General features: G+C 42.8%; 1 protein-coding gene across 9 annotated transcripts in view; it reads right to left on the bottom strand.

Moving 5' to 3' along the window:
• Positions 1 to 2,926: 2,926 nt before the first annotated feature.
• Positions 2,927 to 23,531, bottom strand: part of MAST4 (microtubule associated serine/threonine kinase family member 4) — a 293,004-nt gene continuing 272,399 nt past the window's right edge. For all 9 annotated transcript variants that reach the window (XM_064736750.1, XM_064736751.1, XM_064736752.1 and 6 more), the window contains 5 exons: positions 14,521 to 14,750; positions 12,767 to 12,889; positions 10,870 to 11,006; positions 10,073 to 10,254; positions 2,927 to 9,240 (listed from right to left, as the gene is read on the bottom strand). In XM_064736750.1, the coding sequence (XP_064592820.1) occupies positions 5,360 to 9,240; positions 10,073 to 10,254; positions 10,870 to 11,006; positions 12,767 to 12,889; positions 14,521 to 14,750 (4,553 nt within the window). In that variant the 3' untranslated portion in view covers positions 2,927 to 5,359. The remainder of the gene's footprint in view (positions 9,241 to 10,072; positions 10,255 to 10,869; positions 11,007 to 12,766; positions 12,890 to 14,520; positions 14,751 to 23,531) is intronic.

Here is a 23,531-nt window from a genome sequence, read left to right as displayed (position 1 = left end):
GTGCATTTTCCTCTCACTCTGCAAATCCAATTGGTTAAATGAGCAACCTCCAAAATCTTAACAATCCAGATGACTGCCAGAGTGTGTTCCACTGAAGAAAGACTTGTTTCTCTCTTGGAATGGTGGGTTCAGGAAGGTGTTAGACAAATACTGGCATCAAAAGGGAGCATAACACACTCCAAGGGCACAAAAAAAATATTGCACAAGCATCAGGTAATAACTGTGGGAGATCCACCTAAAGCAATGACTGGAGGGAAAACTGCATGTTGTGCTGGAAGGTATTCTGAAATGCCCTTCTGTTTGGGGAGCCCACCACAGGATTTAACCACCACGTTTCTGAAATGCTGTCCTATGTCACGGTGTAGACTCAGGTGTGCACTTACTGTTAAAACTGAGATGTTTGAGAAGGCAAAACGTGTTTCCTGTGCCATATATATTTGCACAGAGTATAAAGGCTTTCTTGCAATCTATCCCTTGCCCCCCACACAACTTGTTTTAGATTACCATATATTCAGGTATTCTGATTTTGCTCTTTTCTTTACAGCATGCTTTACTCTGCTCTATTTGTCTAAAAAAATGTGATTCGTAAGACACTGTGCAAACAATGCTGAACAGCATATGCTGTATATTTCAGAACACACAAACCCTAAATACAGGGACTGACTATTGTGAAGGAAAATTTATCTCTGGATGTAATACACTAAAATGTCCTAGATTACATATTAAAACTGTTAAATTCAAAGATTTCATCTTCTGGGATTACTTAGTAAGGATATACATGGAAAGAGGCAATAGATTTTTTTCGTATAGAATTGTGTACCTAGTCAAGCTCTGATGTGATGCACTCCTCTAGCTTTCAGTCATGCCTTTTATCTTGTTTTTTCCAAATATGGATATGAAGCCAGCACAGAGAGAACAAGAGGAATGTTTGAGGTGAATGGTGCTGAACAAAATTCAGCTTGTCACCACCCTAGCTCCTGGACTACACATAACTGAAAGTCACAGTGCAACTCAATACCATAACACAGAATTTATCACTATTTGCAAAGAGAAGGAACTCGAGCATATCTTCATTATTTCACAGACTGGTAAGCACTTAGCTTTATTTTATCAGGACAAATCAGAACTTAGAGCCAAGTTCTTCTTTCCTTAACTGTGCTTAAGCAAGCCCCTCAGTAAGATGCAAGTCAATTTTTGAAGGGACATTTTACTCTGAACAAGATGTGGCTGAGTGGGCCAATTTCTACATATGTTAATTTCAAAATACGCTGATGTCAATGGAACGTCTTTTAAGAACTCTCTCATTCACTGGTCTTGTCTGTACCTGGAAAAAGAACAGGTGAGGTTCCTTCCCAAACAATCTATACTATACTTCCCATGTCAAACAAATCAGGATTTGGAGTTCTTTTCCTCCAGCAGCAGAAGACATTTTTCCCTAGCAAATCCCTTGGACATCCTCTTCCCCTTCAAATATACATTTTTTAAGGCTTGATATGCACAACTACACCGTTACTGTCTTCTTACTCTGCAGTCTTCTCAGTTCCTCCTGATGCTCCCAAATTTTCGCTTTCGAACTATAACCTTTAGCATTGCTTCCTGACCATGGTGGTCGAACTTTAAGGTCCCTTCCAGCCGAAACCATTCTGTGATTCCTACACTCAGTTCATTCAAATGCATCCTTGGCAGGTACCTGGGAGATTGATCTGGTCAGTTCTAATCAACACTATACTACAGATACAGTCAATGGACACAAAAACTGTTGCTAACTCAAGGCAGGCAGTGGGACATACATCCACACACCCTCGAGTATCTTCCTGTCCTGAGATCTTTTCCTTCTGATCTGCCCTCTCAGTTGTGATCCAAATCAAGCTGGATGTCTCTGTGAAGTCTTGCAGGATGTGCAAGACTACAATAAGGGGCCTAAGGGCGTTCAGCAAACTGAGAGTTCAGTGCTGAAGAAGGGAGTTCTCGTTCCCCTTCAGACCATGGAAGCATTCCCATCCCAACTAAGATGAAAGAGTGAAGATGACAGGCCATGCCAGCTGTAACAGTGATAACCCATCTCTCCTAGCTTCCCCCTTAACACAAACTCCACACACCACCCCTTTCCTCTGGCCGGCAACACTCTGGGGGCTCACTCTGGGCATGCAGGTTTCTGTGCCTCTCCTGACAGAGACAACTGTGCTGTCCACAGCCATGGAATAGCAAAGCTGGCAGAGGCATGAGACAGTCAACACTCAACTCTTCTCATTTGCCTTCCCTCAGCTGCTGGATCCTGCTCTTCTCTCCTCAACCCATCACCCCCCGTCAGCACACCGGATTTTCAAGACCATCTGCCTTCATGTGGGCTGCAGCAAACTGGAAAAGCTGGGGGTGAACTGCAGCTTCCCCTCACCTGTATGTTTCAAATGAGAGAGAAAAGCAGCAAAAGTGATGCTGTAATACAGCACTTAGTGCTGTACAGAGGAAAAATAAAGAGAAAACAATGCAATAATAGTATGTGAACACAAGTTCCCAGCTGCGGGGCAGCTCTGCAGAGTCAGGAGTAGCAGAAAAGTAAAGAGGTGGATACTTTAATATGTGCTGCTCCTACAGTAATAAATGATTACATGAGTTCTGCAGAAGCCAGCAGTCAGGCTATGCCATGCACCCCCACACCACACTTCCTATCCAAGAGCGGAGCAGAGCATCCAGACGTGGCCTGAGATGAGATGCTCAGCCATGCACACCTCCTCTGTCCCCAGACCAAACTGCATTTCCTCACGCAAAACCCTCCGCTAGCACATGCCTTAAAGGGTGCACCATTTTTTTTTGAGCTGGCCCCAAAAAACTCTTAAACTGCAAGCCTCTGAGTACAGCAGAGATGTACCTTACATTACAACAGTGAAAGCATATCAAGAAAAAATGCTAACACAACAATTTCATGCTGAATTTTATTTCAATGTATGCAACTGCATAAGTATAAATAACTGTGTTCAATATATAACAATTATGACATCCATAAGGAGTTTGTCAGAGAAAATAAGACTGCAAACACTTTATTGCACAGACCCTAACGATTTTTTTTAACTTTCAAAATTTTTTTTGTAAGCTGAGAAATCTACTGCAGGAAGTCTACAAAAGAACACATCAGATCTATAATCACATTAAGACTGACCAAGAAGAACACAGGCAGGAGGATCTCTAACAGCTCACTTATAAGGTAAACATCAACAAACAGTTACTACATAAACACAAGCTTATGCACGTCACACTTCCAAAATGCAAAGAACTTATTTGTCAGAAGTGATAATACAAAATATTCATAAAGGTATACAGTAAACAAAAGCTAGATGGGTTTTGAAAGAAACAAGAGGATAGCTGAAAAAATGCAGAGACTGTAAACTAGGAAGTATCTCCCAGACAGAAATGTTATTTTGAAGTGCATTAGCATTCACTTGTATTAACTGCCAAAGCACAGATGAACTGTAAATGTTGAGACCATTTTATTTTTAAGACTTCTCAAAAATTATTATCCACTGCTTACTAGCTCCTTTCTGAATGCATAAAGGCAGTATTAATGTTCTAGTGCCACATGTAAAATCAGGAGTTGTTTGTGATACTGGATTTTCCTTACAGGTTTGCTGTAATCCAACTCAACAAATCAGTATAATAAAGTTTTCAGCAGAGGGAAATGAATTCTGCACACTCTCTGTTGTCACACAAGTCTCCAAGTCAAGATTACACTGTGCTTTTACAAAAATTTTTCTAGCTTTTGAGACAGAAAGACAAACCATAAGCACTGGTGAAAAATGTAGGGGCCTAGCTCTACTGTGGCTACAGAAAATAGAAATAAGCAAAACAACCATTCTATTGATCCCCAATTATTAAAACCCATGCGCCTGCAAGGGTATTTCGTAGTGCTTCTGTACATGTTTCAAATTTTACCTTTCATCCCTCAAAACAAGCTAAATACTCCACACAAAAATGGTCAAAGTCTGCACGTTCCACTGTATACAAAATTTAAATAAGGCTTAGCAAAAGTAAAAAGACAGTAACATTCTAGCACCAAATAGCTCCAACAAGTTCCTTTGTTAAAAAAATGCTTCTTTTATAATTACAGTATTGAACTTTTTTTTTTGCATACAAATAAAAAGATTATGTTATGAAATGTATGGAGCTACTCAATGCATTTCAAAATGAATATGAAACCCAGGATTACTTGCTAAAAACAGCAAGTTAGGTCTACAACATAAGGCCCCAGCTATGTATGAAAATGTGTCAGGTAGCCTAAACTTTTCTGAGGATATGATATCGAAGTGTATTTTTCCTTTTTACTTTACTTGTCATAAAATAGAAAACAGCTACCAGCTGTATGACACTAATTAAACAGACATTATATGCCAATAATATGTATTCTCTAAATGTATTAAGAACAGGGATGAACATACTAGTACTACCAGTCATGTGCTTATATACTTGAGCCTCACACTGGGCCTGAATTTAAAAAAGCTCAAGGAACTCGAGAGGATTGCAGCAAAAAACGAAGCACATGGCACGTGATTCAGAATTTCAGCCTTGTCTGAGGTGAAAGTCGCACAATACACTCCCAACAGACAAGGCAAAAACCATCATTTCACCAGAGAACACAACTCTTGCTGGGATGCCCTGATAATTAAGTGGTCTTCCCATAGCTTTCCCATAGGGACACCTATTCCCTTTCCCATAGGACACCTACTCTACTCAGACTTTGTACAGCAGGAAGATGGAGTTACTTCTTGTGTTAGATCTGGTGAAGCAGTCAGCCAAGTACAGTACTATCAAAATCAGATTATTAAAAATACATGTAAAAACTCACAATAGATCACCCTATTATTCTGTACTAGTATTTTTTAGCCTCTGTCTAGGATTTTTAGTCAGTAAAAATGTGGCCTTCTTTTTTCCCAGTCAGACCAATGCTTGTGCATGTCCATGCCAGCTCTGAATTTTAGTAATTTGGTTTCATATTCGAGTATGGCAAATACGTGGCAAAGCAACTATCTTAAAAAGGGAAAGAGTAAACAACGCAACCAGCAGCAAAGTATATATGCTACATTCAAACCCCAAACACATTGCTAAGTATTTACAGAAGAAGTATTTTCAACAGTCCTAGGCTGTAAAGGTATTTTTGTACAAATACTATGTGGTAACAGTTTTACCGGTTACAATTGGAAAGGCATTTTGAAAAAAAGTCCTCTCTTTACATATCCCCTTGTATTGTTTCTTCAGTGACATGAAAGCTTTGCCGCACAAAGACACGACACAGTGCTGGTTTAAAGGCAGTACAACATACTGAAATTGTTTCAGCTAGTGTTGAATACACACTTGCCAGGTTTTAGAGTTAACACGTTTTTTTGTGAGCACTGCTCCGTGAAACTTCCTTTCCTCGACGCTGCCGAGCTGAGTCTTTGTCATCTGAAAGTGCGTTAGGGCGGTCAGCTGTGGCTGCTGACCGAGGTAAATCTTTACCGACATTCTGTTTTCTTGAAGCAGACTGCTGAGTCAGAACAGTATCTTTTCCCTTTACATCCACAGTGTTAACGAAAAGAGGTTTTTCTTGATTTCCAGGTTTCCCCCCAAGGTTTGAAGGAGGGTGGTGGGCTTCTGCTACAATAGCGGCACTGTGCAAGGCCATCAGTGAAACACTCTTAGTCATTTCTGCCTTGCTGCTCCCTGTGGAAGAGGTGCTTTTCTTACTTAGTTCCTTGGAAGTTGCAGGAAGCTCTGATGAGCCTGGCTTAACCTTTGCTGAAGATGCGTCACTTTTGGCTGAAAGAGATGAAACAGATACTTCCTGTCTACATTCAGAGAAATTGGATGAACAAGTCAGTGGCTTTCCCGGTGTTGCAGTTGCACGACAAGAACTTTGCCCACTGGCAGCCGGCAGATGTTTTATTGCAGTCTGCTTGTTTGCATCCTCTGGCTGTTTCTGATTAACTTGTCCCTTCCCTTTTATATCTTGAGAGATTTTGCTACTTGTGGTTGCCTTTTCTGCTCCTTTCCCTCTGATATCACAGGTTGTGAGACAAAGGGTAGGCTCCACTTTCCCACTGTCAAGCTGAACGTAAAGTGCGTCAGTGCATATTTTTCCTTCAGGTCTTTTGTCTGCAGTGATCATCTCATTACCAGGACTTCTCTCTGCCTCTTTGTTCAGTGAGACACAGCCTTTCACAGTGGAAAACTTTGGAGTGGTCGTTTGTTTTTCACTGAAACGAAGTTGCTTTTGATCAGCAGATTCACCCAAGCCTGCTGCTTCTTGCCTCTGCATCTGCTTAGAACTCTCTGGGCCTGCTGGAAGTGGGCCCACAGCAGAGGATTTGGGTTTGGTGTCAGGGGCTGTGCTGCTCATTTGGAGGGTGGTGACTGAGCCATGGTCCAAACCCACAGGCCTTTCAGCCTGCACATGTTCAATGTTCATTCTTTTTGAAGAGCCTGGAGCAGGAGAAAGGTGATCTAGGACACCTTTACTGGCATGCTTTCCATCCTTCCGGGAGCTGGCAGACAACTGAGTGACAATTTCTTTTTCTTTTATGGTTGGAGAACATGGTTTTTGTGACAACATCTGTTTATCCAAAGACTTAGACTTGGAGGAACTTGTATCAGAGGCTGGCCTGGGTTTATTGCTGCTGCTTTCCACACAGGTGGAAGCAGGCTTCAAGTGTTCTTGAATGCCTCCATGAACTTCTGTGGTGCTGTGTCTGCTCACTGCCTCTTTCACAGCAGGGGAGCCTGAAGGGTTAAGTTGCTGCCGAGGAACTTGGCTGGACTGCTCTCTCTCACTACTATGGAGCCTTATATCGGTGAGTGATTTCTGATCTTTCTTTCCCATGTCTTTAGCACTGTCCTTCTGCACAGAAGAAACTGGTGCAGACTTCTCAATTTTATGATCACAATCTCTTGAGGGTTGCACAGGCCATTTGGATGGAAGAGAGTCACTCTTTGTCTCCGTGACAATTTTCTTAGACTCAGCTTTCTGCTTGGTTACTTCCCTTTCCACAAAACTTTTAGAAACACTGCTGTCATCTTTGCCTAGCTGTTTCAGTGATTCTCTGCCATCCTTAGGTTGTGCCTTGGGGCCAGCTGGCTGTGTTTTTCCTTGCATCTCAGGTGGAATGGCAAAATCAGCACAATTTTTTTCACTGCTCTTGGAGCAGGTTGTTATCAGGACGTCTGAGACAGAAACCTTCATAGATGACTCCCTGATTACTTCTACTTTTGCAGGGATAGGCTCACAACCTCTCTGGGATACTGGCTGTTTGACAGGCAACTCTTTCTGTGTTTGCTTCTCTTTTCCTACAGCCTTTTCAGTAGTGCTTTGGCCAGCAGAAGGTTTGGAATATGTTTGAGTAGTTTTAAAACTCTGACTTTGAGTAACACAAGACTTTACCTCCACTGAATAGTCCTTTTGTTTTGAAGGGGAGGTATCTTTCTTCTGAACAGCTTCAACAACAGAAATACTGCCTTTAGTGGCTGGACTAGAAACCTTTTTCTCTGTCACTACTTCTGTAGCCACAGAGATAAGTGGTGGATTTGGACAACTCTTGCCTGCTTGTAGGACCTGAGGCTCTGCGATGCTGACTTTGCCAGATTTTGGGTAACTTAACAACTGCTCTTTCTGAGACACCATTTCTACCTTCCCACCACTCCCTTGTGGCACTGGGGGTTTAGGAGATCCCCCATCACTGCTGGTGCTCTGTCCTTCTGGCAGCACACACAAAGGCAGCTCAGTCTTTGAAGCCTGTGGCCCGGAAAGTAACGCAATGTCTAGCGTGCCTTCTATTGGCTTCAGACAGGAAACAGACCTCCCATCAAGCTTATATTCTGAAGGACTTTTTCTGACAGGAGCTTCAGAAGAAATAAGGGCTGATTTTTCCACACTCATGTCTGCTCGGCCACTCAAGGTCTTGAGAGGAACAAAAGAAACTGAGTTCATCTGAGTAGCATGTGCACTGCCAATAAATGCTCTACCATCTGCAACTGCAGTGGAGTCCTGCTGTATGTTTACAGGTCTGCCTGTACTAAGTTGAAGGCATTCATGAACATTAGATGTCATCTTGGGTTTTAGTCCTGGACAGACACTGTCATCTTTTTCTTCAATAGACATTTTCTTTCTGAGATAATCAATATTTGCAAGTTTACCATCTAATCTTTCAAATTTGACAAATTCTTTCGTTGGTACAATTTTATCTGTGTTTTCTCCCTTTCCACTAAGTATCTTGTCAGAGGACTGAGGTAGCACATCTTGCAGGGTACATGAAGGGGAAATTCTTTTGAAGTCACAAGAAATATGACTGAGTTCATTAGGGAGAGGCCCATGAGACAACATCTGTCCTTCTAAAGCAACACCATCATTTGATCTCAAGTTTGCATTCTTTTGAAGGGTGTCTTTGAGTATGCCACCAGCTGACTGGGTCTCTACAGTAACAATTTTAGCTTCAAACTGGTTTGATCTTTCTAATACCTTCTGGAATGCTTTTTTGTCTCTTTCTTCCAGTCTCAAGGTATTGGGAATTTCTGGTTCACTGCTAGGTTCATGTATAGCAGCATTTGCTTTTTCAGCAAAATCTTGCTTTTTCATAACTATCTTGACCTTCAGCTTCTCTCTGTCTAGCTCATCAATGGATTCCTGTCTACCCAATTTTCGGGAGATGGGTCGTTTCAAGCAGCCCTGCTCTGCAGGCCTGACTCGTGTGAGCGATGGCACATCACAAACATTCTCCTCCAAGCTCTGCAGAGTTACCTCTCTTTGAGACAACTCTCTATTCACTTCTTCCTGGGTCACTTCCAGACTATGTTTTCGTGAACATAAGTGTTTTTTATCACTGCCATAAGAGGGTGCAAGTTTCTCTTCAGACTGAACTCTCTTCAACAGTGGAGATCTTGGTGGCTCTGCACTCTTTGGCCTGACAATATGCCTCACAATAGTTGGAGGTGAGTGCATTTTGCTAGGAAAAGACTGAACTATTTTTGTATTTCCAATCGAATGTCCCAGCAATGGTGATGGAGATCGCTGAGGAGATGTTGGCTGTGGTGTTGGAGAAGGTGTCCGTGCGAGAGGAGAAAGGGGAATGCTGCCGGCTGATTTGCGCCTTCCTGATCTGTATCTTTGCCCACCAAGCTTTGGACCCAAGCCATGAAGAGTGCTGGGTCTTATGTGCCCTGAACCAGCTGGAGAATTGGGAGCACTGGAACTAGGGGAGCTACTCTGAGAAGAGTTAGTACCTACAAAAAGAACAAAAAACCAAGCAAACAAACATAAGATTAGCAAGACTTTTTCTATGTTGTCTAAATGTTCAGTGAGAAGCAGAACAAAAGCCCTATGCTGTCTCCCACTACAGTGTTCCAAAATCTGGAAGGTTTTAAGTGGAAAAGGTTTTAGGCTGCAGAACCTGCATCATTCCAATTACATATGCTGTTTCTCCCTTTCTCTCTCTTCCATCATCCCCTTTAAGTTATCTCTTGCTTTTACTTAAATAGAATAACTAATGCTTTCTGACACTTCAAAGCAATGATCAAGGCTTTCCAGATAATTTACCTTTGCCAAGGGATTGTACAATAGCAGTCAATTCCAGTACACACTACAATTGTGACAGAAGTTAAAGAAGAAAAAAGGGGCAGGCCTTTAGGAGTTAGAGAGATGCATATTTTAGCACTCAGCTAATCTTTTCAGCAATTAATCTGCATTCATGAGTGCCATCCTAGTTCCATTATGTAGCAACTTTTATCTCACTTTCATTCTTTTATCTCTTAGGCAAAATTCTCTCTTTGCTGCAAATATGGACTTTTTATAATTCAACTTTCAGCCACTGGACTGAACTTTAAGCTACGACAAACTTAAGAGACAATTGCTTTTTAGGTACTTCTGTATCATAAAAACACCTTTTGTTTTGCATCAGGAATCTGTTTCCCTTTTCCAGACAGAAAACAGTTGTTCTATGACTATACTTGTCAGAGCTGACTGCTCTTAGGAGAGCATATCATATCTGTGGGGGCTCACAAAATGCACAGTACTCTTCCAGTCCTTTTCCTCTGCTCTCCACTGCTTCACACTCACCTGATGGAAAATCAGGAGTGGAACGGTAGCTTGGGGTAGGAGATCTAGGAGATAAACTGTGGGTTGGAGACCCAGGCAAGCTCTCCCCTGAAGAAAGTGATCGGTTCAGGCAGGAAAAGCTTCTGCTTGTATGAAGAAGAGGTGAGGGTTGCTTTGCCAGCTTTTTAAAGAGAGATCTTCTCCTTGTGTGAGAAAAACACAGCATTAATCATAAGTTAAGGTGCACAGAAGATACTATCAGCACAGGCAAAATTCTTGCAAGCTGACATTATGAAAATAGTAAATCTATCTTTACATGAAAGCAAACCACACTGCAGACTGGGAAGTTTAGAAAGCATCCTGATTCACTAACAGGTGGGATAGACACTGTAACTAATTTTATTCATACTAACGTTTACTATATTTCAGAAGAATGTCTATCTCCTTATGAGTACAGATCTTTATTTTCTAAATTTAGCAACCTATCAAAACTGAAGAAATATCTATAAAGTACTAGCAACATATTTATAAAATACATATAACCGTATCATATTCAAAATGCTGATAAGCACTAGCACTAAAAAGTTTAATTAAACAAGTGCAAAATTATATAGTAAAGCCAAATTATGATGCAACCTCAGTTATTCACTATTTTTAGTTATTTTGCAGATCTAGTTTAGACAAAACAAGATTTGGAAGGCCACAATCTCAGAAAGAAGGTAGCAATACAGAAGATGAGAAAAAACTGCATTAGCTTCATATTTTAAATTTATTGCTATGTACAGACAGACACACTGTGAAAGCAAAGGACCACTCACCTCTCTAAACTCTCCTTCTTCTTGGTCTTCTTACTGCGCCTAACCATTCGGCTCCTGTAGCTGTTCCGTCTGGCAGGTCCCGTCTTGATGGAAGTGTTTTCAAAAGGAGTTGTCATTACTGAGACTTTGTTGCCACTCTGCCAAAATGAAAGAAGATGCCTTAAGCGTCAGTAATATGAATTACACAAGACAACTTTGCCTTACACCGAATCTACACCATGCATGCAAATGCAATGAGAATCAACTCCAGAAAAAGTGGTGTTTCTGCAGGGAACCCTATGCAGACATTGCCATGCATAGTTAGTAAATGAGGATTGGGAAGTTCTCAAATTCTGCCGTATTTCCCAACTTCCTTCATTCAAGCTCCAGGACAAGGAGTAACTCCAGTAATTGTGGCCAGACAGGAGGACACCAAGGATTAACCAAGACTGAACACTTCAAGATAGAAGCTTCTACAGAAAAACCTGATTTTCCCACAAAGAGCAGCTGTAACTGCACAGTGGTCCACTCACATCTCAAGACAACAACTGTTACAATGATGAAACAAAGGGGAAAAATTAAATCTTCACTGGCAATCCCAAACCACATTTTTATCTTGTTCAGAAGGGTTAACAAGTATGATTAACCTAAGCTTTTTAGCACTGATCGCACAAAGAGATGACTCAAAAAAAAAAGTATTTTCTGCTAGTTTTAAAAATCTGTAGCTTCTGCTCAGCACTGTCTATCCCTACAGTGAACTTCCTTTCAAAGAAATTGCAATAGCCCAAATTAATTTATGATACAGCCCAACATATTAAGTTGTAGATAAACAATGATCTCTTGTTTTGAGTTTACTCTTCTAAGTATTGAGCAGGGTTGTCATGTTTCTTTTTCTGCATCTGACCTAGACAATGAGTGCATAGCTGACTGCCATAAGTCATACAGAATTTTCTCTTAAATATTTCTTTCAAAATTGGAAAACTTGGAACTTCTTCCTGGTTTCAGAGAAATAAAATAAAGACTGAAGAAACAGTGTATTTTTCATCTTTAGCTTTTTATCTTTTCCCTATCACCTCACTGCCTTCCAGTGCTTTTTTTGGACTTCTTTTATGACTGACTACTCACTTTGAGCTCTGCACATAACACCATAAATTGTTAATAATATAGGAAGCAAATATACAGCTGTCTAAAGTAATTCTGACCTACATTAGCTTACACTGGAAAGATTACATGAAAACTGAGATTCAATGAGCTACAGAGAAAATAAAAGATTTTTTTTTTCTCTTTATTGGGTGGTTTGTTTGTTTCCATGGAAAAACTATGCCTTTCTAATAAGACAGACTTCAGAAAACCACAAGAGAAAAATGTGACAGATTAGTCCTGAAAGTCCAGCTGCATGATAAGAATTTCATTAATCGAAGAAGCTCTGTCAGACATACCTGGGTATACATGAGACAAAAACCTTTTGGGCCCTAATATGAAAGGCAACCTCCTGTATAGCAGGCAAATATTTAATATTCTTTGGTTTTACTTTTCCTCACTGATTTTCACTTTTAAAGAAGAAAAATGAGAGGTATCATCATTGTCAAAAGCCTGAATTATCTGAGGAAGATGCAGGCATTCGATAACATTCTTGAGAAGGTCAATTTTTTTGAGAGACAGAGACATCTTTTTTTGCCATTGCCTCGAATTTACTTCAGCTATCTCTCAACGTTACCAGTCTATGGGAGAAAAACTAAAATCATGCACGATATAGGAAAGTTATTGGCCCTTCTCCAGATCTATGGCAAGAGTAGCTTAGAGTTTGTGCTTCTAAGAACAATAAAATTAAGTAACTAATCTCAAGAAATCAAGCATAACCCCATCATCACTGGTGAAAACAGCAATCACTTTAGTATCCCAGCTGTCCAAGAGTTACCTTTAACAACAATTCAATGACTTCTGTATGAACAAGACCATGCACTGGCTCTCCATTAATATGAGTAATCAGGTCTCCAGCTTTTAAGCCTGCTTGGTAAGCTGCACCTCCTTCTTCCACATTCTAAAAAAGAGAGAGGAAGAAAATATACACAAAATGAACCCCAAACCCATTGGCAATGAAGAAACTTACAGATACTAAGTTATGTAAAGGAAGAAAAGAAGAAAAATACCTTCAGCTCTTTCACCATCCCCTACTTACTCCAACTTTGTATGAGTCTTCCCTACTTACTCAAACTTTATATGGGGCCTGGAATGGTTTCAAAGCTCACTGAAACACTCCTGGTTGCTAAGGGATTTTAAGTAAGCTCTGTAAAATAGGGAGTTTTCATGCATAGTAAGAAGGGATGGTTCACTACCCACTGCAAAATTACAGAACTAAGTGAAGATTTTTAGCATCTGAAAATGAGAAACACTATGTAATTAAGGTAATGGTAATCATAACTAAAATTAACTCTACCATATGGTTAAGGATTGTTTCTATTTGGTTCAAATTCACCAGGCTTCCCATTAGAGGGGTTGGTGCAGCACAAAAGTGACAAAGGACCAAAAGTAACTGAATTGAAAAATATTTTGAAGGTAGTTTAAATATTTTTTTATATTTCTAAATGAGTAGTTTAAGTCATGCAGACACTACTGAAGACTACAATGCAAATAGAGCTTGAACAACAAACTTATAATACTTTAAAAAAACCCAAGGTTTAATTTTTACTGCCATGTACCATTTTTCCCCTTCCTTTCAGTGGTGTGATGTTACACTAGTAGGAAGAAATAATTTTTTAAAATTTATTCCATTATCCACCAAATGTACCCAGTTCTCCAGATTCAATACTTTTGATGGATTAATAGGTCTAAAGGATAAACAATATGAATAAAAAATGAATAAAACACTACATCACTACTGCTACTTCAAAATCTACCATACATATTTAAAACTAAACAGTGCAAAAAAATGAAGTCTTTTGGTAAATTTGTGATAATTTTTTTAGGAAAGTTGAAATAATTTATATTCACATACTATTAATGTACGTGTAATTTAAACCATATATAAAATTATAATTTGTTACCAACATAAATTATTAAAAAATGCATATATATGTACCTAAGTATATAATTATTTTACAATTAAGGAGGCTGACAACCAAAGCCTCTCTCCCACTGTGTAGTGAAGAGAGAATGAAAAATACATGATTTTTTCAAACAGAAAATCAGTACTTGAGATCAGCTTACGTGCATCTTGTAAAATAGTACTGATTTTCATGAATCCCTTAATTTATGTAGTTTAATATACTCCACCTATTTTTCAACAATTTCTCTTTACAGTCTCCTAAATTTGCAAATCCTGACCCAAATCAAAGAGGGTCTGCACTAAGCCTTTGGTTTTCTAAGACATAACACTCTGAACTCAAGACACTATTTTTCAAAACTGAGAAACTTGCCAGAAGTTAAGAGAAGTTGCAGAAGTTCAACACTACATGTAGATAATGCTTCTGCCAAAGACAGCTTGTTGTCTTCCCTATAGGCAACACTGCTCTTGTATACAGGCAGAATTTCATTCTAAGAAAAACTGCTTGGCATATCATTGTAATTTACACAGTAATTGTTAATAAAGAGATGCCATGGGTACAGAAAAGCGAATCCATCATCACAGTATTCTGTGGCCACATATCAGCAAGAAAACGTGTATTATCTTACCCAAACAATGTGGTGCACAGTGTAGATATCACTGTCACCCACGTAAACCCTGATTGCTCGGATGGTAAAGCCATACTTTTTCCCTGAACTGTGAATTACAATTGGCTGATGAGGACTTGCAGCAGCAATTGATGAATCACGGCTGGGAGATGAATCTCGGGACGATGAAAGGTCAGATGACAAGGAATGAGGAGACATAGGACTTCCCAAAGGAGAAACACCAAACACATCTGAAAAAAAAAAAAATCTGTGCATTAAAGTCTGAGCACACAGAAATTTCATTTGGCTTAATGGTATCTTTCTATTAATATAAGTCATTGTCTTTGTCTAAACAACCTCTCTTCCCCCTTAACTAGTGTGTATATTAGTGAATGAGAAGTTCAACCACCAGATATTAGAATTTAATAATTTTCCCTGGAGTGTAAACTGTACTGTTTAATGCAAGGGTTAATTTGTCACACATAGACTGCTTTTTCCTTTTGTACAGGAAAAACACTTATTGCTAACTTTGCAAGAACTATTCTCAGCCTCTTTCTAGCAAACACGGATGAAAAGAAAATCAGAGTAGTGTAGCAAATATTATCATGAATACACCCAAAATCATTCCCCAATTAATCCAGCAATGCTTAACAAATTGCTAGCTGTTTTCTTGCTTCCAGTTATATATTAAAACAGATAAAGACTACTCCAATTAAACCACAGTATCTACTGGGAACCTAGGGCAGTAACTCAATGTTTGTAAGAAGCCTCCATTGCTACATTCTGCTACATCATGTAAAGAACACAAGAGTTTCTTCCAACAATACCAATTACAACTTCATTTTATGTTATTGTTTTGAATGCACTATTTGCTCATGCTTGTGCAAATGTGAATATAATTGCAGCAGCTTGGACTTCAGTTCTCGACAACAAGAAAGCGAAGTAGCAATCCTTCATATGAAAACACTCAATATTACTGTTATATGTCCACTTACAGCATTATTTCTTGTTGCGGTGTGTTGTAATGTCCTGTTTTAGACTTCCAGGTCACCTCCCAGGTGTGGCAATACCTCTCTTCCCCTTCCCCCTCGCCCCTTGCTGAGTGAGTCCTGTCAATCAGGCTTAACATTCCAACAAGGTGTCGGGTGGTTGGTTGTTGCGGTGTGTTGCAATGTCCTGTTTTAAACTTCCGGGTCCCTTCCCAGGTGTGCCTATGCCTCTCTCCCTGCCCCCTCGCCCCCTTGCTGAGTGAGCCCTGTCAATCAGGTTTAAGATTCCAGCAAGGCGTCGTGTGGTTAGTCAGATTCAAAAGATGCCCCTATGCCCAGAGGTCATTGGCCTGTCTAAGTGTCATCCTCCCTTGAGACCCTGCCCCTCTCACCTGGTTGGTAACTCACCTGTCCCCTCCCCTTCCCCTGTCCCCGAGCTTATAAGGTTAATGAGACCATGCGGCCGGCATTCTGTTAGCAGCAGTTGCCCCGGTGCAGACATCTCTGTAACCATGGAATAAACATCTGGCAACCCTCCAGCAGAATCCACTCCTATTTTCTCTTCACCATCGCCAGAAGCTCTCTCTCCTGAGGTAAACGGAGTTCCTGACAAGCCTGGACTTCCACCAGTGCCCCGCTGCAATCTCCAGCAGCCAAGGTATCTCTGGGGTAAAGCACCACAGTGCTGCCTTTGGCCCAGCAGCGAGGGTCAGAACTGGTCCAAGCACCATCTAACTGGTTATATTGGGAGCCATATTCCAATATATTGGCATCCCAGGGTGGGCAAAGCGACTTCGCAGCCCGAGAACGGACTCGCAGTACCTCAGAGAAGTTTCTGCCAGCCGTGCATCCAGCTGGAAGGGCTTTGGTTGCATTGCCCTCAGCTAGAGACTTTGGGAATACTCCCAGAGGAAGTTTCGTGGACTGTTCGGCGCCTCTGGAAAGCCCAGCTTCATTGTGGTGAGCAGATTTTCCAGAGGAAGAAAAGGGTAGCCTCTCTCGCACCCAGAGAGAGGTCCTTTTCTGGTGGAGACCTGCCTGCCTAGACCCAGCCTACAGCCTCCATTTCACGTGAGTATCTCTGCTTTCGGTAGAGCAGAAGCTCAAAAACAGACTCTGCCGCGAGTTCTGTTCCTTTTTGCCTTTGCATTTTTGGCTGCGCAGCCCCACAGACGGGAATTCATAGCGTTCTAGCTTTAGTTTCCTGCCGCGTGTTTCACTGTCTTTTAGAATTCGCGCCGGAGCGGGATCGCTCTCTGCCCTTCCCCCCCGGCTCGGCAGTGTGCTCAGACACGTGTTAGGAGACTCTCTTTCTTTCTCTGTGCGGGGGAAGGGGGAGGGCTCTCTTTCCACGTGGCTGGGGGATCTGCGGGATTGGGAGTGCTCTTTGCACACGTGGCGCGGCGGTGGGGCTCCCCAGTTTCGGCTTGCCATGTGGAGTGGCTGCTCTCTCTGCTCCGCTGGGGAGGCTGCATTCCACGGCGGGGAAGGCTTTGTGTCTGCCTCGGTTCGGCAGGGCGTGCCCTGCTGCTGCTGCCCGGGAATTTTAAAAACAGTATATACAGCTGCATTGTGAAGCTTTTGTCTGCTCGTTATCGCTTTCGATCTGTGGTTTTTTTAGAAATTGGTAGCTGATTTTAGCTTTGTTTTTGGTCAGGCGGGATTAGGTACTTTGCTTTTTACATTTAACATGGGTTCCAAACTTAGCATTGTACAAAGGGGAGTGTATTATAATATTGTTAGCATTTTAGCCAATGGTAATGTGAAATTCTCTAAAGGAAAATTGAAACAGTTTATAAGATGTCTTTTTCTGCAGTTCCCAAACATTTTCCCTGAAGAAATCCACAATATTCAATTCTGGGATAAAGTTGGGAATGAATTGATAACCTTAGGACAATCTGGCAAATCACCCTCAGCTAAATTTGTGTTCTGGAGTTTACAAATTCGAACAGCATTGCTCCAACAAAAGGAAATGGAGAAAAAGCCAAATGTAAAGCCATGTACCTCTGCTCTCTCTGTTCCTCCCTCTCCTAGCCCTAAAACCCCTAAACCTCTTTCCCCAAAACTTGGTATTTTAAAGAAAGCACACTCATTGGGAAGTCGGCTCCCAGAGTGTGCAAGAACACCTGAGTTGTTTTGTTCACAAAGCCCTGGCCAGGCTGCGTGGCTTTCCCAACCCCCTGTATCCCCTCCTCTAAAGCCCAGAGCACGTGTTAGCTTTCCGGAGAGCACTGATGTCCAAAATGGCCCCCAGTCCCTAGGGGGTCCACAAGATGGTGGATGCCACGTGGCATCTTCCCAAACCTGGTCTTCTTCTTCCCAAAATCCTCTTAAGCATTCCAAAATTCCATCCCCATCCCCCTCTCCTCCTGTTCCTCGTGACACCTTCCCCCCTCCCCCCGCCTTTCCTGCAGTACCCTCAGCGCCGCCCCTCTACTCCTCCCAGGGGGCGTCTGCTGACGTGATGTCACCAGGCGTCCCCGCCCCCTGCCAGCCCCTTGATCCCGCCCCTTGTTCCCACAGTTGCCCCGCCCCCTGCCAGCTCCTTGACCCCGCCCCTTGTTCCCACAGTTTCCCCGCCCCTTGCCGGCTTCCTTTCCCCGCCCCCTCCCCAGGTTCCCACGGTGGGGACACACCCACTGCCTGTCCCCAAACCTGTAGCTGTGATCCCAATGCTTCTGATTCCAGAGATACAGAGCAGGGGACAGCAGACCCAATGCATAGTCCCATGTTGTCACCAGCTCCTGTTACGTTTCAGCCTGCAGCTCAGGGAGAAGCAGCCCCAACTGCTAATTGGAGTTCTTTTGGACGACAATTGATTAAGGAGATCTGTAAATCTCATAAGGAATATGGTCCACACAGTCCATATTTCTGTGGCCTTTTAAATTCTGAATTAAGTAGGACTGTTCTGATTCCACATGATTTAAAACAGCTTTTTTCATGTCTCATGACATGCACGGAATTCAAATTATGGGAATCAGCATTGAAACAACTGCTAAAAGATGCTCTCCCAGGCTTACAGGCTGATCCAAACACAGCGAAAGACAACAGTGGTAACCCTATCACCATTGAGCACCTCTGTGGTGAAGGCCAGTGGTCTTCTCCCTCAGTCCAAGCTGCTGCAATTCCTGCAGAAACACTTGAGAAAGTAAAAGAAGCAGCTGAAAAAGCATTCTTTTCCCTCCAACCTGAGGGGCCTTTTGAGCCTTATAGTAAAATCAAACAACTACCATCAGAGCCTTTTTTGAAATTTGTAGAAAGGCTAACTAGAGCCATTGAAATACAGGTTAAAAAGGAAAATGCTAGGGAAGCAATTTTAGAAGAAATAGCGTTTACAAATGCAAATGACCAGTGTCGAGCGGCAATCCCGAGCCTTCCTATGGAACCTTCCCCTACATTAAAAGATATGCTTCTAGTCTGTAACAGGAAAGTGCCTCTGATGACTGTGGCTGAAGACACCAGACCAAGGCTGCTGCCAAGACCACTTCAGCATGTCGCTGTTGCCAGCCCTGTGCCTTTTCCCTCAGCACAGCAGTACCCTGGGCAGCAGCGGAGACCAGCAATAGTTGAGCCCACTAAACCATGCCTGCTTTGTAATAACCTAGGACACTGGAGTAACCAGTGCCCCCTGAAAAAGGAATTTGATGAATTTAGAAATGGCAGGGGAGGAGAACTACAAGCCCTCCCTGGGGGTCAACAACAAAAAAACGAAGAATAAAGCGCCAGCCTGCCAGGCGTGCAGACATAAAAAGAGCAGGCCAAGAGAATAAGGGTAGCAAAACAAATCAAGCACGCGATAATATTAACATTTGTGTAAGCAAAGCAGGTGCTTCAAAGACCAAGTCTGCTAGTCCACTGTTGAAAGTGAAACAAAATAACCTTTGTTATGATTTAAGTGATTCTGTATTAACCGCATCTTCTGTCAATGAGCCTTACAGGTTGCAGCTGACAGAGTCACTCCACCCAAAGGACACTGACTGGCATTTTGTCTCTGTAAATCCTGAACAGAAGGGTACTTGGAACCAAATTCGTTGTAAGTACATCGTCACTGGGGACAAAAACACACCACAAGAGATCGAAATTGCTCCGGGAATGACAACATCAGATCCCAAGCAATTTGTTCTCAGCCTGCACTGTTTCCACCCACCCTTGTTTCTTCCCAAGGGACAAATTGTTGCTCAAGCTATCCCTGTGCCATCTTTACCTGAAAATGTCGATAAACAAGGGCCCACAGTCGCCCGGGTCCAAGTTATTGGGACAGATAAACCCAAATTGTGGTGCAATGTCAGTGGGGATGGGGAGTCTAAACACATTGAGATGCTTGTAGACACAGGTGCAGACTGCACAGTGATTCCAGTACAAGACTGGCCAGCACACTGGCCTTTACAAAATGTTGCTGGTCACCTTCGAGGTGTAGGAGGTCTGCAATTGGCAAAACAATCCAAAAGCACTATTCAATTCGAGGGTCCAAACGGACAATTGGCAAATATCCGTCCAATTGTGTTAGATTATTCAGAACCTTTGTTAGGGAGAGATTTAATAGCCCAGTGGGGTGTCACAATTGATATTCCAGACTCTCCACAGCATTTTTGTGCAGCAGTCATTGAACAACAGCGCCCCACCCAAAAACTTAAGTGGAAAACAGACGAACCAGTTGTTGTGAAACAGTGGCCACTCAGTAAACAAAAAATAAAGGTGCTTGAGGAACTAGTACAAGAGCAACTAAGAAAGGGCCACATTGTGGAGACCATGTCCCCATGGAACTCTCCAGTGTTTGTCATCCAAAAAGCTGACAAAAAGAGGTGGCGACTCCTCTGTGACCTCCGACAAATTAATAATGTAATTGAAGATATGGGTTCTCCCCAACCTGGTATGCCATCCCCAACAATGCTTCCCCAAGATTGGAAATTAGCTGTTATTGATATTAAAGATTGTTTTTTCCAAATCCCATTGCACCCTGACGATGCACCGCGTTTGGCATTCTCAGTCCCTTCTATCAATTTAGAAGCTCCTATGAAAAGGTACCATTGGACCGTTCTTCCTCAGGGATTAAAGGTATCTCCAGCTATCTGCCAGTGGTATGTCTCTTCCCTGCTTTCCCCAGTGCGTGCAGCCGCAGAGAAGGCCATCATCTATCATTATATGGATGATATCCTTGTGTGTGCCCCCAGTGATGATTTACTCACACATGTGCTTGACCTAACGATCGATGCATTGATTGTTGCAGGGTTCGAGCTCCAGGAAAAGAAAATTCAAAAGATGCCACCTTGGAAGTATTTGGGCTTAGAAATTAGAAATAGGACCATTGTTCCTCAAAAACTAGAAATCAATCCAAGGATCAAGACCCTTGCGAATGTCCACAAGTTGTGTGGGTCTTTGAATTGGGTAAGACCATGGCTTGGTGTCCTGGGGTGACGTTATGATGCTTGTATATCCCCATTCATCTGTTCTGTGCCTTTAAGACCGGCACTGAAGAGTGGAAGTTTTGTCTGGGTTTCTCTTATCAAGGACACAGAGGAAAGCGGTACAAAAGACTGTTTTTTCACTTCCAGCTTCAGCTTGCTGCTTTTGCTTGCTCTCTTTTCCTGCTCTTGCTTCTGCTCTGCTTTCTGCCTCTGCTTATTAGCTAGTTCTAGCTAAACAGTCCACATTGCTTCCTGGACTGTTTCTCCTCTCCTGTTCCTGTGACCATCTCGAACCTGCTCCGGACTGGGACTCGGGAACACCGAAGGTTCGGCTGCAGCGGCTGGCCCAGAGCCCGAGGGACAGAGAACAGAACAACCACCCCCCTGAAAGAGACTTTCTGATTTTGCCATCTTTCTCAAAGCGGTGTCATCGGGTATTGTTCATTTTGTGTGCTGGGGGGTGCGGGGCCAGTCAAATAAACAGGTTCTTTCCACCTCTCTCTGAGGAATTTTTTCCTGAACCGGTTGGGGGGAGGGGCCGTGTGGGTTTTGCTTTCTGGAGGGGCCCTCCTTTGCAGATTCTTTAACAAATTTGCCCTAAACCAGCACAAATTTTTGGCACCCAAACGTGAGGCTCGAGAGAGAGTGGAAAAACCCTGTTTTGACTGCATTTTGGCTGCTATTACTCTGTGTTCGTTTAAATCAGCTAATAGCCATGCTTTTTGGATTCATAATGTCTGTTGGGGTGAAGGTTTGCATGCATTTCTGGTCCCTAGGGTTTTTTGAGATTTTAATACCTCTCTGGTCCCTAGGTTTATTTTTGTATCCAGAAATAGCTTTAGTATTGCCCCTAATACGTAGTTTTTACATCAGAGGGGCTGTGACCAGAATAGCTATCCTGCTGGGTTTGGTGGCAATAATGTGCAAGAAGTTTATAAACATGCTAGGGTCTGCTCCAGGTATGACTGGTTCATGGCTATGGTTATGCATCCAGTTTGTCGCAGGAGGAGCAGGAGGGAATGAGGTTTTTCAGCCTCTGCTTTCCTCCTTCTCCTATGAATCAGTTGCATCACTAGTGAAGGATGTTCAGTTTCCCCTCAATGTTAAAGAAACCATCTTTCTGGTATTCAATCTGGTAACCTTCCTCTATACAGCCTGCTGCTTCTCTAGAATGAGGGCTGAGATTTCTAGACGGGCTGATGAGACCCCTGACTCAGGAGTAAACCCTGGTGTGGAAAATCCTAAGTGGTGTGGGAAATGGGAGGATATGGGCCAAATCCTGAAGGAATTCTCTGACCCTATAGTGTGGGATTTTCCCCATGAACAAATTCAGAACCCAGCTGAGGTGGGGAAATATCTGAAAGAGAAGTACCAGGATGAGCCTAAGGAGAGGAAGGTCATTGCAGTGAGCTGGGCCCTGGCATATGCTTATCGCACACTGCTAGATACTCTAGGGCAGCAGACAGAGGCAGGGGGCAGGGAGATAAATCAGCAACTGTCCCGGTGACTCAGGCTGCAGCTAACACTCCAGGCTCGAAGCCAGCATCTAAACCCATGGCTGTTGCTACCAGCACTAGAAGTGGGAAATGCACAGACAAGACCAATTGACCAGTGGATGATGATGATGATGATGATGAAGGAGAAGGAACCTCAGTGCCTCCTGACGTAAAGTCAGGAGTCAAAGCAGCAGATGCAAGATCAGATGCCAATAATGAGTCCTTCTCCCTGAAGGACCTTCGTGGCCTACGGAAGGATTACACTCGAAGGTCTGATGAATCCATAATTAGTTGGCTGGTCCGTCTCTGGGATGCTGCAGGCGAGGCTACCGTTTTGGATGGCACTGAAGCCAGGCATTTGGGATCCCTGTCACAGGATTCTGTTATAGACCAAGGAATGATGAGGGGGCTAACTCTCACAGCCTCTGGGAACGGGTCCTAAGAAGTGTAGCAGAAAGATACCTGTGTGCAGACGATCTCTATATGCAGCAGACTCAGTGGAAGACAATAGAGCAAGGGATCCAACGCCTGAGAGAAATGGCCGTGGCTGAGATTATCTTCTCAGATGATGTAACAACTAGGAACCCAGACTTAGTACCATGCACGTCTGTGATGTGGCGAAAACTCGTACGACTCGGGCCACAAGAATATGCCTCTGCCTTAGCCATCATGAAGAGGGATGAGAGGGGTGAGACTGTGCTTGACATGGCAAGGAAGCTCCGAGCATATGCAGATGCTGTACATGGCCCAACACATGCCAGAATCGCAGCAGTAGAAACACGTCTGCAGAACTTAGAGGATAAGATAGAGGAGAACCATAAGAAGCTTAGAGAGGAGATTAAAGAAGACCTTCTCCAAATTTCAGCAGTACAGATCCGAGGTTCCGGTATCCAAGGCAGACGTTTCCCAGATGGTGAGAGAAGATGCACCCCACGAGCTGAGCTGTGGTTTTACCTGCGTGATTGTGGGGAAAACATGAGAAGGTGGGATAGGAAACCTACCGCTGTTCTGGCATGACGGGTGCGTGAACTGAAGGAAGCCACCAGGAGGAAAGCAGCTCCAGTTGCCCGTAGCCGAACGGCCAGGTATGATGATGATGACATGTCTGATCCCCTCGAAGGAACATCCAAAACATACACCCA

The sequence above is a fragment of the Zonotrichia leucophrys genome, chromosome Z (genome assembly GCF_028769735.1).
Source record: "Zonotrichia leucophrys gambelii isolate GWCS_2022_RI chromosome Z, RI_Zleu_2.0, whole genome shotgun sequence".
In the NCBI taxonomy this organism is placed as follows: domain Eukaryota; kingdom Metazoa; phylum Chordata; class Aves; order Passeriformes; family Passerellidae; genus Zonotrichia; species Zonotrichia leucophrys.
The sequence above is the reverse complement of the archived record's forward strand: the minus strand, read 5'-3'. Positions and strand labels throughout refer to the sequence as shown.